The sequence below is a fragment of the Molothrus ater genome, chromosome W, assembly GCF_012460135.2.
Source record: "Molothrus ater isolate BHLD 08-10-18 breed brown headed cowbird chromosome W, BPBGC_Mater_1.1, whole genome shotgun sequence".
Lineage (NCBI taxonomy): Eukaryota > Metazoa > Chordata > Aves > Passeriformes > Icteridae > Molothrus > Molothrus ater.
Window position 1 is genome coordinate 1,534,639 of NC_050510.2, and position 15,479 is coordinate 1,550,117.

Here is a 15,479-nt window from a genome sequence, read left to right on the forward strand (position 1 = left end):
AGCTCCGGGGTTCTGTGAAAAGGGATTTTTGAGTTAATTTTAAATACATGTGAAAGAATCAGTCTAAAACTTAAGATGTTTTTCCCTATCACGCTGTGTATAAGAATCAAACCTTTTGGTACAATTACACTTCTGGCAGCCCTTCTAAATCCAGTAATGTCCCCCCTGCAGCGGCCATTGCGAATATTTTTGGTTTGTGGAGATCAGGCCTGATCCTTTAGTGGCTGGGGTTTAGCATCTTAGCTAAAAGATTTTTTTAAGATAAGTATGCATGTGATGATTTTGATAATAATTGTATTAATCATGATACCTTGCTTGCTTCAATGTATGCAGAGAATAATTAATAAAGCCATTAAATGAGTGGTTTTGGTTGAAAAGAGAAGGGAGAGATGATGTACTTTGGACCTGATTAGCGTAAGAGATCTGATAATTAGGATGCCTTGGCAAGAACAAACAGATCTTTGAAGACTGAATCAAGACTGGCTGACAGGAAAAGAATCAACTTCTGCAAGCAAGAGATGTTGCAAAATGTATAATTTTGTTTATGTGATGATTAACCCAATCATTGTAGTAAAAAATTACTAGCCTTCCTAAAATAGTATATAAGCATAGGTAGTCCACAATAAATTCGGATTCTGATCAACAGTCTCCCCGTCTCTCTCCATCGCCGATAGCGCTGAACTGGGGAGTACTATTCCTAAACCACAACACAGTGGCATAAGTGAAATGTGGTGGGATGAGTCCTGTGACTGGAGTGCCATGTTGGATGGTTGCAGGCTCTTCAGGGGGAATAGGCAGGGCAGGCAAGGTGGGGAATGGCACTGTATGCAATGGACAGGTGAATGTAGGGAGCTTGCAGTTGGCAATAGCATGGTTGAGAACCTCTGGGTAAGGATTAAGGGACAATCAAATAATGTGGATGTCATCAAGGGAATCTACTACAGACTACACAGCCAGGACAATGACACCAATCATACAATCATAGAATGTTAAGGGGTTGGAATGGACATATTAAAAATCCTTTAGTCTCAACCTCCCCTTCCATGGGCAGGGACACCTCCCACTAGACCAGGTTGCTCAAGGCCTTATCCAGCCTGGCTTTGAACACTGCCAGGGTTGGGGCATCCACAACCTCTCTGGGCAACCTGTTCCAGTCTCACCACCCTCACAGTAAAAAATTTCTTTTTGAAATCCAGTCTAAACTTCCGCTTTCAATTTGTACCCATTGCTCCTTGTCCAATCATTACAGTTCCTGACAAAGAGTCCCTCTTTGGCTTCCCTGTAGCCCCTTTCAGATACTGGAAGTTTGCTATGACGTCTCCCCACAACCTTCTCCAGGTTTAACAGCCCCAACTTTTTCAGCCTGTCTCCATAGGCAAGGTGCTTGAATCCTTTTATCAAATTAGTGGCCTCTTCTGGACTTGCTACAACAGTTCTATGTCCTTATGTTGAGGACAACAGAACTGTATGCAAGGGAGGGTCTCACAAGAGCAGAGTAGAAGGGGAAGATCATTTCCTTCAACCTGCTGGTCATGCTCTGTAGCAGGCACAGGGTCTGCAAGGGCCCCATGGTGTGCACAAGCCTAAGATAGGAAATGCCAAGTCATGGTGAATGGGCTAGAAGCCCCTCTTCTGCCTTTTGAAACCCCTGTATATCTCTCTGTAACACTATAGGTCACTTTCCTTTAACCCTTGCCATTGGACAACTTCTGATTTCCCTGTACCCTATATAAAGGGCTGTTTTAGCCCAGTTCTGGCTAGAAGAGCTGTCACTGGGACCCTTCACAGAAAAACCAATAAAGACATCGCTGTGGAACCCCACACAGCCTACTCTCTCTCCCTGCGTCTGCCTGCCTAGGCACCTAGCAAGCTGAAGGGACGAAATCACAATGAGCTGATTATTACTAAAGAGTTGATCTCACTTAAGCTTGCTAAGGTTGCCTGCGTCTGAGAACTGCTTGGGAACTCGGACAGTCTGTCCTAAATAGGACTGCGCTATCTGGGACCCTGCAGACTGCTGGGGACACCCTGAAACCCAGCAAAGGTGCTTCAATGCTCCTTTGAATGCAGCTCAGGATTCTGTTGGTTTTCTGTGCTGCGAGCACACATTGGCAGCTCAACCATCACCCCCAAATCCTCTGCAGGGCTGCTGGGCTGCTCTCATTCACTTTGCCCAACATGTAGATGTCTCTGGAATTGCCACAATCCAGGTGTAAGACCTTGAACTTGGCCGTGTTGCATTTCATGAGGTTTGCACAGACCCACATCTCAAGCCTGTCCAGGTCCCCCTGGATGCCATCCCTTCCCTCCAGTGTGTTGACCACACCACACAGCTTGATGTCATCAGCAAATTTGCTGAGGGTGGCCTCAATCCCACTGTCTATGTCACCAACAAAGATGTTGAATGGTATCAGCCCCAGTACCGACTCCTGAGGGACACCACTCATCACCGGTCTCCACATAGACAATCAGCTGTTGACCAAAACTCTTTGCGTGTAGCCATCCAGCCAGTTCTTTATCCACTGAGTGGTCCGTCCATCAAATCCATGTCTCTCCAATTTGGAGACAAGGATGTCATACAGGACAGTATCAAATGCTTTGCATAAGTCCAGGTAGATGATGTCATTTGCTCTGCCCCATTCACCAATGCTGCAGCATTATTCTGGGAGTTAAGGAAAAACACCTCAAGGACAACAGTCATGGGTCACAGCCAGCACAACGTCATGAAGGGAAAGTCCTGCTTGTCAAACTTAATTTCCTCTTTCGACAAGATAATCCACCTAGTTGATCAAGAGAAGTCTGTTTGGAATTTCTGTAAAGCTTTCAATATTCTCTCACAGTATCTCTCTGGACAAAATGTCCAGCACACAGCTGGATAAACATATCATGCAATGGGTGAGCAACTGGCTCATGGGTCAGGCACAAAGAATTATAGTAAATGGGATTACATCAGGCTGCCAACCAGCAACTAGTGAGGTTCTGCATGGCTTCATCTTAGGCTCATTTCTCTTCAACATCTTGATAAATGACTTGGATGCAGGACTTGAAGGGATACTAAGAAAGATTGATGATGACACTAAACTGGCAGAACCTATTGACTCCCTTGAGGGCAGAGAGGCTCAGCAGAGAGACCTTGACAAATGAGAGGGCTAGGTAATCACCAATCATATGGAGTTTCACAAAGAAAAGTGCCACATTCTGCACCTGGGATGGGGCAACCCTACATGTACAGACAAATAGGAGAACAAGAGGCTGAAGAGCAGTGCTGCAGGAAGGGACCTGGGGGTCCTGGTCAGTGGGTAGTTGGATTTGAATCAGCAGTGCCCTGGCAGCCAGGAGGGCCAACCATATCCTGGGGTGTATGTAGCAGGCACAGGGCCTGCAATGCCTCCATGGCATTCAGCAGCCTAAGACAGGAAATGCCTAGTCATGATGACTGGACCTAAGAAGCCCGTCTTCTGCCTTCGGACCCTTGCTTATTTCTCTGTATGACTATAGGTCACTTTCGCCTTGACCCTTACTATTGGACAATTTCTAAAACTCCTGTATCCTATAAAAACCCCTACTTTTGCCCAGTTTGGCAGAAGGGCTGTCCCTGAGAACCTTTGCAGAAGACATCAATAACGACATCTCTGTGGAACCTCATACGGCTCTTCTCCTCTCTCTCCCTGCGTCTGCCAAAGGCACTTATCAGCAAAGAGCTGAAATCACAAATGAGCTGATAATCACTAAAGAGCTGATCTCACTTAAGAGCTGAGCTTGCTAAGGTTGCCTGCAGCTGGGAGCTGCTTGGGAGCCCAGGCAGGCTGTGCTGAACAGGACTGCGCTATCCAGACCTGTGGCAGCCAGCTGGGGAATACCCCGAAACCCGGCCAAGGCGCACATTACTCGGGTGCATCAGGCACAGCATTGCCAGCCAGTCAAGAGAGGGGATTGTTCCGCTCTGCTCTGCACTGGTGTGGCCTCACCTCTAGTCCTGTGTGCAGTTTTGGGCACCACAATATAAGAAAGATATAAAGCTATTAGAGAGAGACCAAAGGATGGCAACAAAAGATGGTAAAGGGTCTAGAGGGGAAGCCATACAAGGAGTGGCTGAGGTAACTTGTCTTGTTCAGCCTGGAGGAGACTGAGGGTAGACCTCATTGCAGTCTACAGCTTCCTCATGAGGGGAAGAGGAGGGGCAGGCACTGATCTCTTCTCTCTAGTGACCAGTGACAGAACCTGAGGGAATGGCATGAAGCTGCGTCAGGGGAGGTTTAGGTTGGGTATTTGGGAAAGGTTCTTCACCCAGAGGGTGGTTGGGCTCCCCAGGGAAGTGGTCACAGCACCAAGCCTGCCAGAGTTCAAGAAGTGTTTGGACAATGCTCTCAGGCACATGGTATGATTCTTGGGGTGTCCTGTGCAGGGCCAGGACGTGGACTTGATCCTGATAGGTCCCTTCCAACTCAGGATATTCTATTGTTCTATGATTAACATAACATTCTTTATTCAATGCCAAGGTAATATAGTATGTGGTTATGAATGCATTTAACTTGTCATTGCTAAAGTGTCTTAACAAACTTGCTTTCATATCCTAGGGAAATATCCCTGCCTTAGACTACATCAGTCATCTACTAATTCATAAGTCATAAGGGAGCCTGTTACTTTAGCATGATGGCTTGAGGATTATAATAATCACTTTGCTTATTAAACAGGCACTTTTTTACACCTACATTTCCAACCTTATCTTGATACACTACTTTGTGTAGGGAAAGGTAGCTGTTCCAACATATCTGTAAAAGTTTATTCTAGTGAATTAATTATGTTTCATATAATATAAACAGGGAGGAAGACTTGTTATACAGCTCTGTTTAGCAAGGAAGGTTTGTGTGCTTACCTCTAATTGTGGGACTGCAGCCACAGTGCATGAGGTTAAACTCCATAGTAAGCTGCAAGGCGCTCTTTTAAGGGAAGAGGAAACTGGTCAGAGAAACGCCTCCAATTCTCATCCCCAACTTGATTTTTAAATCCATGAAGAATCTACAAATGAGAGAGGGGAGGGACATCAAGATAATCATTAAACAGTAGATACACGATCATTATTTACTAGCAGCATATGCAGTAAGCCATAAACTGCTGGATTCTGCATCTGTCCATTTGAATTTCTCAGCTTAATATTTAAATGTTACTAAGAGAAAAAGGAAGTCCAGGAAACTTCCTAGCCTGGTTCAGCTTTTGGACTACTATTCATTGCTTGTCCTCCATGTGAGTGGCAATGAAGTCACAAAGCGTAGGTCAAGGGTGATCAAAAGAGACTTTAAACCCTTGGGATGGTTAGTGAGGGAAGCAGGAGCACAGGTTATTTTTTCCTCTGTTCTTCTAGGTGCAGACAGTAACATTGCAAAAAGCAGATGGACCCTGGCTACTAATGCATGGCTCCATGACTGGTGTTACCGCAAAAATTTTGGTTTCTTTGATAACGGGAGGCCTACATGGCACCGGGCTTGCTGGATTCAGATGAGATTCATCTTTCTCAAAGGAGGAAGAGGGTCTTGGGTCAAGAGCTAGCAGAGCTTATTGACAGGGCTTTAACCTAGATATGATGGGGGAGGGGGACATCATCAGGTTTAACAGTGATAAGGTGTGGGATGGCATGCCATCTCACTCATAGTAGATAGATGCCGGAGCCAGCAAGAGATGCCCAGAGCCTGAAGAAGGATCAAAGGTCAGCAGGAGAGAACCTGAAGGGCAGCACAAAGGAATTCCAGCCACTCCAGACATAAAGTCAGCTTCATCCGGGGCCCAACATAAATGCCTCTATGCCAATGCATGCAGCATGGGGAACCAACAGGAGGAGAAAGACTATAATCTTATTGGCATCACAGAGACATGGTGGGATGATTCCTATGACTGGAGTGCTGGAATGGAAGGATACAGTCTCTTTAGGAAGGATAGCCCAGGGGAGATGAAGAGGGTGTGTTGCCCTCTGTGTCAATGACCATCTAGAGTGCATGGAGCTCTGCCTGGGGATGGATGAGGAGTTGACTGAGAGCTTGTGAGTCAGGATTAAAGGGAGGGCAAGGACAAGTGACATTATAGTGGGGGGTCTGCTACAGGCCACTCAACCAGGAAGACTGAGTTGATGAGATTTCTGCAGACAGATAGGAGTGGTCTCACGTTCACAAGCCCTGGTCCTCATGGGGGACTTCAACCACCCTGACATCTGTTGGAGGGATGACACAGCAGAGCACAGGCAATCTATAAGGTTCCTGGAATGTGCTGATGACAACTTCCTTCTCCAAGTGAAAGAGGAGTCCATGAGTAGAGGTGCTATGCTGGACTTTGTTCTCACCAACAAGGAGGTGTTGGGGAATGTGAAGCTCAAGGGCAGCCTTGGCTGCAGTGACCATGGAATGGTGGAGTTCAAGACCCTTGAGGGAGCAAGGAGGGTGGACAACAAGCTCACTGCCCTGGATTTCAGGACAGCTGACTTTGGCCTCTTCAGGGATCTGCTTCATAGAATGCTGTGGGATAGAGCCCTGGAGGGAAGAGGGTCCCAAGAGAGCTGGATGATATTCAAGGATTGTCTCCTCCAGACCCAAGTATTCTAACAGAGGAAATGAGGGAAGAACACCTGTGTGGATGAACAAGGAGCTCCTGGACAAACTTAAACACAAACAGGTAGCTTACAGAGGATGAAAGCAGGGAAAGGTAGCCTGGGAGGAATACAGAGAGATTGTCCAAACAGTCAGGGATCAGGTTAGGATAGCTAAAGCCCTGATAGAATTAAACCTGGCCAAGGACATCAAGGGTAAGAAAAAAAGCTTCTTTAGGTACATCAGAGATAAAGGAAAAGCCAGGGAAAGTGTGGGTCCTCTCAGGAAGGATATGGGAGACCTGGTTACCCAGGACATGGAGAAGGCTGAGGTACTCAATGACTTTTTTGCCTCAGTCTTCACCAACAAGTGTTCCAGATACACTGTTCAAGTTGCAAAAGATGAAAGCAGGGACTGAGACCGGGTTTGAAACCATTTAGGGTACCTGAAGGTGCACAAATCCATGGGATCTGACAAGATACATCCACTGGTCCTGAGGGAACTGGCCAAGGATATCCATCATATTTAAGAAGTCATGGCAGTCCAGTGAAGCTTCCCCTGACTGGAAAAGGGGACACAATAAACCCCATTTTTAAAAAGGGAAATAAGGAAGTCCCAGGGAACTACAGGCCAGTCAGCCTCACCTCACTGCCAGGCAGGGTCATGGAGCAGATCCTCCTGGAAACTATGCTAAGGCACATGAAAAACAAGGTGGTGATTGCTGAAAGCCACCATGGCTTCACCAAAGGCAAAACAAGCCTAAAAAACTTGATGGCCTTATATGATGAAGTTATGGTAGTGGTGGATGAGGGAAGAGCAAATGACATCATCTACCTGGACTTGTGCAAAGCATTTGACACTGTTCCGCATGACATCTTGGGCTCTAAACTGAAGAGATGTGGATTTGATGGGTGGACCACTCAGTGGATAAGGAATTGGCTGGATGGTCACACTCAAATTATGGTCAACAGCTCAATGTCCAAGTGGAGACCAGTGACAAGTGGTGTCCTCAGGAGTCAATGTTGGGACCAGCACTGTTTAACATCTGTGTCAGTGACATGGACAGTGGAATTGAGTGCACTCTCAGCAAGTTTGTCAATGACACCGAGCTGTGTGGTGGGGTAGACACACTGGAGGGAAGGGATGGCATCCAGAGGGACCTGGAGAGGCTTAAGAGGTGGGTCTGTGTGAATCTCATGAAATTCAACAAGTCCAAGTCGCATTGCCCACGGGAATCACATGAGGTTTAATAAGAACAAGTGCTGGTGCTACACCTGGGTCAGGTCAACCCTTGGTATCAACACAGGCTGGGGGATGAACAGATTGAGAGCAGCCCTGCTAAGAAGGACTTGGGGGTGCTTTTGGATGAGAGGCTGGACATGAGCTGGCAATGTGTGCTTGCAGCACAAAAAGCAAATTGTATTCTGGGCTACATTAAGAGGTGTGAAAAGCAGGTCAAGGGTAGGGATTCTGCCCCTCTGCTCTGGTGAGACCCCACCTGGAGTATTGCATCCAACTCTGGGGTCCCCGGCACAGAAAGGACATGGACCTGTTGGAGCGAGTTCAGAGGAGGCCATCAGGATGATGAGAGGGATGGAGCACCTGTCCTACAAAGACATGCTGAGAGAGTTAGGGTTGTTCAGCCTGAAAAAGAGAAGGCTTTTGGGTGACCTAATTGCAGCCTTCTGGTACCTGAAGAAAGATGGAGAGGGACTTCATACAAGTTGTGTTTGTGGACAAAAAGCATGACATGACTCAGCAATATGCACGTGCAGCCCAGATACCAACTGCATCCTGGGCTACATCCAAAGCAGAATGGCCAGCAGATGGAGAGAGGGGATTCTCCCCTTCTACTTCGCTCTCCTGAGACCCCACCTGAGTATTGCATGTAGCTCTGGGGTCCTCAACACAAGGAAGATGTCTACCTGTTTGAGTGAGTCCAGAGGAAGCCACTAAGCTGATCAGAGGGCTGGAGGCCCTCTTCTATGAAGACAGGCTGAGAGAGTTGGGGTTGTTCAGCCTGGAGAAGTGAAGGCTTCAAGGAGACCTTAGAGCACCTTCCAGTACCTAAAGGGGGCTTATAAGAGCTGGGGAGGGACTTTTCACAAGGGCATGGAGTGATAGGACAAGGGGGAATGACTTCAAATTGAAAGAGGGCAGGTTTAGATTAGATGCTGTGAAGGTGGTGAGACACTGGAACAGGTTGCCCAGAGAGGCTGAGAACTCCTTATCCCTGGAGTTGTTCGAGGCCAGGTTGGATGGAGCACTGAGCAACCCGGTCTAGTGAAAGGTGTTTCTAGCAGTGGCAGTGGATTGGAACTAGATGATCTTAAAGGTCCCTTCCAACACAAACCTTTTTGTGATTCTATGATTCTAATGTCTTTCTTAAAGGAAAAAACCCCAACATTTCAGTTAAGGGTGACATATACAATATCGCTACGCACACAGATTAGCATAAAGTATATAAATATATATTTTATATAAATTTAAATATACATATGTGTGCGTATGTAGTTTTAATGACTATGGTGACAGCCTAGAGTTAGGCTGAACATTTTGTCAATTGATACAGTTTATATGTTAAGATTACTGCGTTCACATTCATTTTTTTAAACCTATATGTTCTGGGAGGAAAGCTGAGCCAGAACCACCACCAGCATTTGACAGAATGAATGCCTGTCAATTTCTTGCAAAAAACAAAAGTATCCTGTGAGAGCTGTGTTTTTTCCATGGAACCTGTAGAAAAACTGTTACTAAAAAGGAAGCTATTAAAATCTTTTTTGTTTTGAAAGAACAGAGATCCACAACATAAGAGGGGGGAAAAAAAAATCAAATCTACAGGTTTCAGTCTGGACCCTCCAATGTAATAAATTAACTGAAGGCTACAAAAATTGAATGACACTGTCAAAAAGGTCGTAGTATTTTAGCTCCTCTTAATAGAAAATAATGCGGTCTCTAAAGTTTTGGTTTGTTTTTCTTTTCTAAACTCAAAGGTACATAATTGTGGAACAGTCTATCATGAAAACATCCTCACAAAAAAAGCAATGTCAAAGTTAAAGCTCATGATACTGAGTTCACCCTCAACACAACTTTCTCAAGCAGAGCTGTTTTTAAACAGCATGTAGCAATAATATTACAGTGTCACAAGTTAATTTACTGCTTTTCTCCCTGAAAGAGACCTTCCACAGATTCACCTCTCTTTCCTAACCCAAAGAGTCTGATTTGGCAGCTGCCAAGAAGCTACCAAAAAAAAAATCGAAGAATGTTCAGGTACAACAAAAGGAGCACTTTTAAAAAAATATCTTACAGGACAATTTTAACAATTGAGCTTCAGTTACAGTATTCAGATATCTTGCTTTTATAAAACATGATACAATTAGGGTATATATCAGATCTCAACACTGGCAGCTCATGCACCTTTGCTCTTGGAAGGAGTATTTTCTCTCTTAGCTCTAGTGCTCCAAAACCAACAAACCAACCAACCCATCCCCCCAAAACCCAAATGCTATCCACTATCAAGAGAAAGACCTTGGGGGACTACAAAATTTTTTTCTCATTATTTCTAAAAGGCATAATTATCATTGGAAAATATGTAACTAGACTACAATAATCATGTATTCAACTAACAAAAACTCATTCCAATGAGGAAGCAATCTAAAAAAATTGTATGCCATCACTTGAAGAAAGCTTTGTCTCTGTCCTTGCTTGGCAAAAACCACAAAAAATACACTTTAAAAAGCAAGGATGTCTTTATGCCAAGTGACCAAGAAACACTGTGTCTACTTTGAATGCATTAGCTCCCACGTGGATATCCTGGAAAGAATCTGAAAAAGAGGAGCATAGCTTATTGAAGTAAGTATTGAATGCTGAAGGAGCAGGACAGAAACATGTACTGAAACTGCTTTGGACAACCATCACAGACAGCATCCTTGACTTTCTTTTAAGCTTGTATTTCTTGTTTCCTTATGCTGATGCTAGAATACTCAGAGCCATGCATTTCCTGACCTTGATATTCCTTTGAAGCTTCTCAGATATTTGGTCTCCTAACGAGGACAGTGAGATTTTTTTGTCTTTGATACTCAAGACAGGATTCCAATGTTCTAGTTCATTCTGATGCACACACTTGGCATTACTTGAAGAGGAAGTGCCAATATTGGCCCATAATTCAAGTATGTACTTAGAAATATGTTCCATTTTATCTTTAAGAAGACCATTAACTTTTGAACATACATCCTTCCTAAAACTAGAGATTTCACTTTACAACATACAAGAAAAGCCACACTACTGAACAATAACAGTATCTGTGCATGAAACTGAAATAAGTTTATTTTGTTCTGGTTTTTAACTGAAGACACTAGTGCATAAACACAGTATATTATTTTCTGTCTCTGTGTGTGTTTTGTTTATTTCACACAAGGCAAACAGTCCTTTTGATTAAATTCTATTGACAATTTGTCTAGGGATGCATTCTTGGCTATATGTGTACATAAGTTTCTTGAAGACTTGCTTATCCAAGAGGAACTCTGAGGAGGGTTAAGCAGTCCCAAAAATTTATTTTCATCTGGAGCAAGATAAACAGATCAGGATACTACTGGAAGATTTTCCATTTTCAATTTTCTAGATATTTAAAAAAAAAAATTCTTGGGGGGATGGGTCTTAAACCACACAGATCTCATTTTCTAGAAAATAAAAAAAAAAGGGGAAAAAAGTTTTCTATCTGGTATAAAACCCACTGTTCTTCCAAATGCAGCCAAAACATAGCAGGCTGGACATTATAAAAATATAGGTTAAAAAAAATCAGATTTTTTTAATGTTTTGTTTGAAAGTTTATGACTTTGCAAGAAAGCCTTCATGACCACAAATACAGTAAGTGTTAATAATGGAAATAAAAAACAAAAAAAAAAAAGGATCCAAAAATAACTACAGTTCAGATATACTGTCATACTAGAAACATTACCTTACAGAACATGTCTCGGAGATCATCTTTTGGGTTAATCCACGATGCAACAGCATCACAAAAAAAAATAAAGTCCTATAAGATTAAACAATCACATAGGTTAGGAACCTCACATTTATAGGTCTGAAAACAATGTCCAATGTTTGTTCTATGAACTATGCAGGGTATCTGATCCTAACTCACAACTGCTTTTAGTTTTATGCCTTTATTTTCTAGTTAATTCAGACAATAATGGTAAGCTATTGTATGTTTAAGTATATGGAAATAGAAATAGCTGAGTGTAGGAATACCTTTGTTTCATAGGATTTTTTATTAAATTAAACCACAGTTAAAAACACCCCAAACCAACAAACACCTCTTCCCTCCCACACACCACACTTGTCTAACTAATCCTTTCAGTACACATTATAAGTTTGAGAACCAATCATCTCAATAACAATCAACAAACTTGGGATCACACTTGCAACTTACTCTCATGTATTTTCAGTTGGGAAAAAAGCTGTTGTATTTTTTTAAGCAGAGACAGAAGTTGTTTCTGGGATACACAGAATGTGTACATGTTCAAAACTAAAGCCACCCCAAAATCACTATTTTGCTTTACCTCTGACTATACCATTAAACATCAGTCTTAATGATTAAGTTGATAATGCATGTTTTTGGATAGGAACTGAGGATAACAACTACATAGGAGGAGAGCTTGGATAATGAAGAGAGTCCTTAATTGCTCCCTCCATTTAAACTGTGTGAAAGAACAAACAGACAGCAGAAGAGGAAAATGCTAAGTACAAGATAAGGGATACGTGAAATGAACTGAAAAATTCAAAACAAGATTAAGGTTCAATTCTTGCATTTCAGGGAGAAGGATTCCAGGCAGAGGAGAGGGAAATTCACCTTTATTTTCCCCTTAGAAAATATTACCTTCATACAGCTTTACCTTGGAACTGCACAGACTAAAGAGCAAATCATATTCTAGAGATGTACAATTTATTTTAAAGGGATGCATCTTCCTTGTCATGTTGACTATTTAAGCAATATATCCAAAGCTGAAAGAGAATCTTCCCTGACCCAGTTTTAAGAATGAAGAGGTGGCTATTGTTTTTGTTTTGTTTCTTTTTTTAAAAGCCTAGATTGTATCTGAAAAACAGGTTTCAATATGTCAGCTTTTGTCTTGTATTTTCATACATATCATCAACATAAAAAAGACTGGTAGAAGTATCAGAATACAGTTAATCAAAGTTCATTATTGACATATTCCTTGTAAGTAAAAGACAAAAATGAATTTAACAATGCTGTCTTCCTTTCCATAAGTGATAATTACTGAAGCAGAAATCCTGAAGTATCATGATATGTATAATTTGAAATATAAACATTTTGGTCTCCTTGATGCCTAAAAAGAAGTTACAGCACATACTACTGGGAATCGACTTCAAGCTAAATATTTTTCATACTCCGTATACAGCTTTCACTAAATTTCACATCAGCAAAGAAAAAAGAAGTTAAGATCTATTTATGTATCTTACTTGGACTACTCCACTGGGGTTGACTGAGATCATGGTACATATCCCACGGAATGCTGAATCCTTTTCCTCATTGTCTCTTATGTTTCGCAGAGAAGTGCACCTAGTAAGTTGGAGAGCAAAACTTAACTAATTCTATTACTTTTTGATTCAATCAAGTCAGGACTAGATGACAGCATTTGATGGAATAAGTCACACTGATAAGATTATCTGAAACACTATTTTGAACACTTAGAAAGTTACTTGTTGCACACAGTATTTACTAGTATATTCCCATTAGGTATCATCTACAGAATCTTGCTTTCCTGTTGTACTATATAGTTAGAAAGTGTGACCTGTATTCCATTAAATACAAAAGAAACACATATAAAAATAATTATAATTATAGAAACTATCATTATTAGAAGCAGAACATATAATACTATTGCAATATGAATTGTCAGATATCACTTAAAGAACAATTATTTAACCTTTACAGCAGCAAGCAAGCTATTTTATACATAACAAGTATAGAAATAGATTACTTACAGCAATTAAAGCCTCAGACTGAATTTAAGTAAAGTAATGCACAGTTTAAATTTTAGAGTATTTGCATGCATTGTATTATCATTCTCATGGATTTTAAAATGCTCTTTCATAGTCAAGCTTTAACACGCAAGCATGTGACAATCTTATCCCATGCATAAATTAGTCGTTAGCCACAACATAAAGAATACATGACAGTGCTACTAAAAACTCACAAACCTGATAGGACAAGATTAGTCACATGGTTGGCAATGATTAAGGATTGAGATTTTGTAACCAACTGAAAATATATCTAAAAGTGAGATAGAAGAAAGAAAGAAAGTGAAGAAAAATGAATTAAAAAAATTTTTGAATAATACACACCAGGGTCTTATAAACTGCTGTAGCATGGGGGCCACCTCTTGAGGACAAACGTAACCAAGACGACCAATTGTTATTGCTAAGGTAATGCAATCACGGTTATACATCACCAAACGCCAACCAAGACATGAGCAAATGAGGGGGGAGGAGAAAAAATAAAGAAAAAACAACAAATAACTCAGAAACAGAAGCAAACAGAATCTGTATATGATAGTAAACATAAGATTTCACCAGTGCTGTTTATTACAACCCCTTGAATAAGAGGCAGCAACATATATGGTATAGTCTCCAGGGTAAAAGAAAAATTAAAGAAGTAAATGAGAGAACACCAAAAAACACAATTTGAAATACAAAGGCTTTCTGATGTAAGTAGTCATTCTGCTCTCTTCAGAATCACCTCTTACAGTAAATTTACCTACTATACACTTCAAAGTTTTTAATAAAAAGTACTATTATGGATACTATTGATAGAAAGGAATTAACCATTTTTGGTTTTAGTATCAAGTAGTCCTAAATATTTTATTTTTTCAATATTTAAAATTCAAGATTTTGATAGGCCTACTATCAGTAAAAATACATTTATAAACACTTTTACATGGAATACATTGTGGTCTATCTAATAAACACTAAATAGATTAAACACTCTCAAAGAGACCCAAATATTTGCTTTCTTCATAATCTTGTAGAAAAATTAAAGTGGTTGCTAGTTCATAGCAAGTGACTGGATAAAATTAATTTTTTAATCCAAATATTTTTCCTGTTTAGAAAAACTTCCTCATAAAAGTTGTATAAAAATCTGACTTTTGATACAAAAGCATAAAGACAAAAAAAAGTAAAACTGCTTCTCTGAATGATTCGGTATTGTGGTCCTTTGTTCTGAGGGCCAGACTGAAGATAATATCATCATGAAAGTGTGTTTTAATGGTGTTTGCTCAACTCACAAAAGATTAATCTTCAGAAAAAAGAGAAGGTGGGAAATAATGTATCAGAATTACTTGAAGCAAAATACATGAATAATACTAAAATCCAGCAGATTTATATGAAGCAAAGAAACCTATGTTCAAGGGACATACTATGCAACACTAATTAACAGGCGTTTGTGAACAGTTTCATGAAACATGCAATAAAGCAGATGATGCTTTGTCCAGTAAAAGTTGAGTGTAGGATACACTAGCAGTTTTAAATGTACCCATTCCATGAAAGCTACATGTCGCTGGTAATGTACTATTTTGCCCAGACATTATTGATTTCAAATTTTCAGCAGATCTAACACAAAACTGCATTTGAAGTGATACTTTCAAATGAAAGTGCACTTTTAAGTTTTATCTGTAAATTCTCACAGCTAGAGTCTGTATGAGGAATAGTAATTTTTGTCAAAGGGTAACTTTTGGCATGTACTCATTATTTTCTATGCAACTATTTTACTTAAGCTGATCTCATATGTTTCCATAACAGAAATGTTTTCATAGCTCATTACATAACAACCTACAATAGAAAACATTAATACTCTTGCACATACCAATGGCATGTAGTACAATATCCCAC

At 41.1% G+C, this 15,479-nt stretch overlaps 1 protein-coding gene across 6 annotated transcripts in view; it reads right to left on the reverse strand.

The window, feature by feature from the left end:
* The window catches only part of LOC118701480 (transportin-1-like), a 176,161-nt gene that overhangs the window by 35,956 nt on the left and 124,726 nt on the right, over positions 1-15,479 (reverse strand). For 5 of the 6 annotated variants that reach the window (XM_036406109.1, XM_054517748.1, XM_036406107.2 and 2 more), the window contains exons 22-25: positions 13,938-14,013; positions 13,053-13,152; positions 11,533-11,607; positions 4,877-5,019 (exon numbers count right to left, since the gene is read on the reverse strand). In XM_036406109.1, coding sequence (XP_036262002.1) covers positions 4,912-5,019; positions 11,533-11,607; positions 13,053-13,152; positions 13,938-14,013 — 359 coding nt within the window. In that variant the 3' untranslated portion in view covers positions 4,877-4,911. Of the gene's footprint in view, positions 1-4,876; positions 5,020-11,532; positions 11,608-13,051; positions 13,153-13,793; positions 13,867-13,937; positions 14,014-15,479 lie in introns of those variants that run through there. The other variant, XM_036406111.1, reaches the window with a different exon arrangement.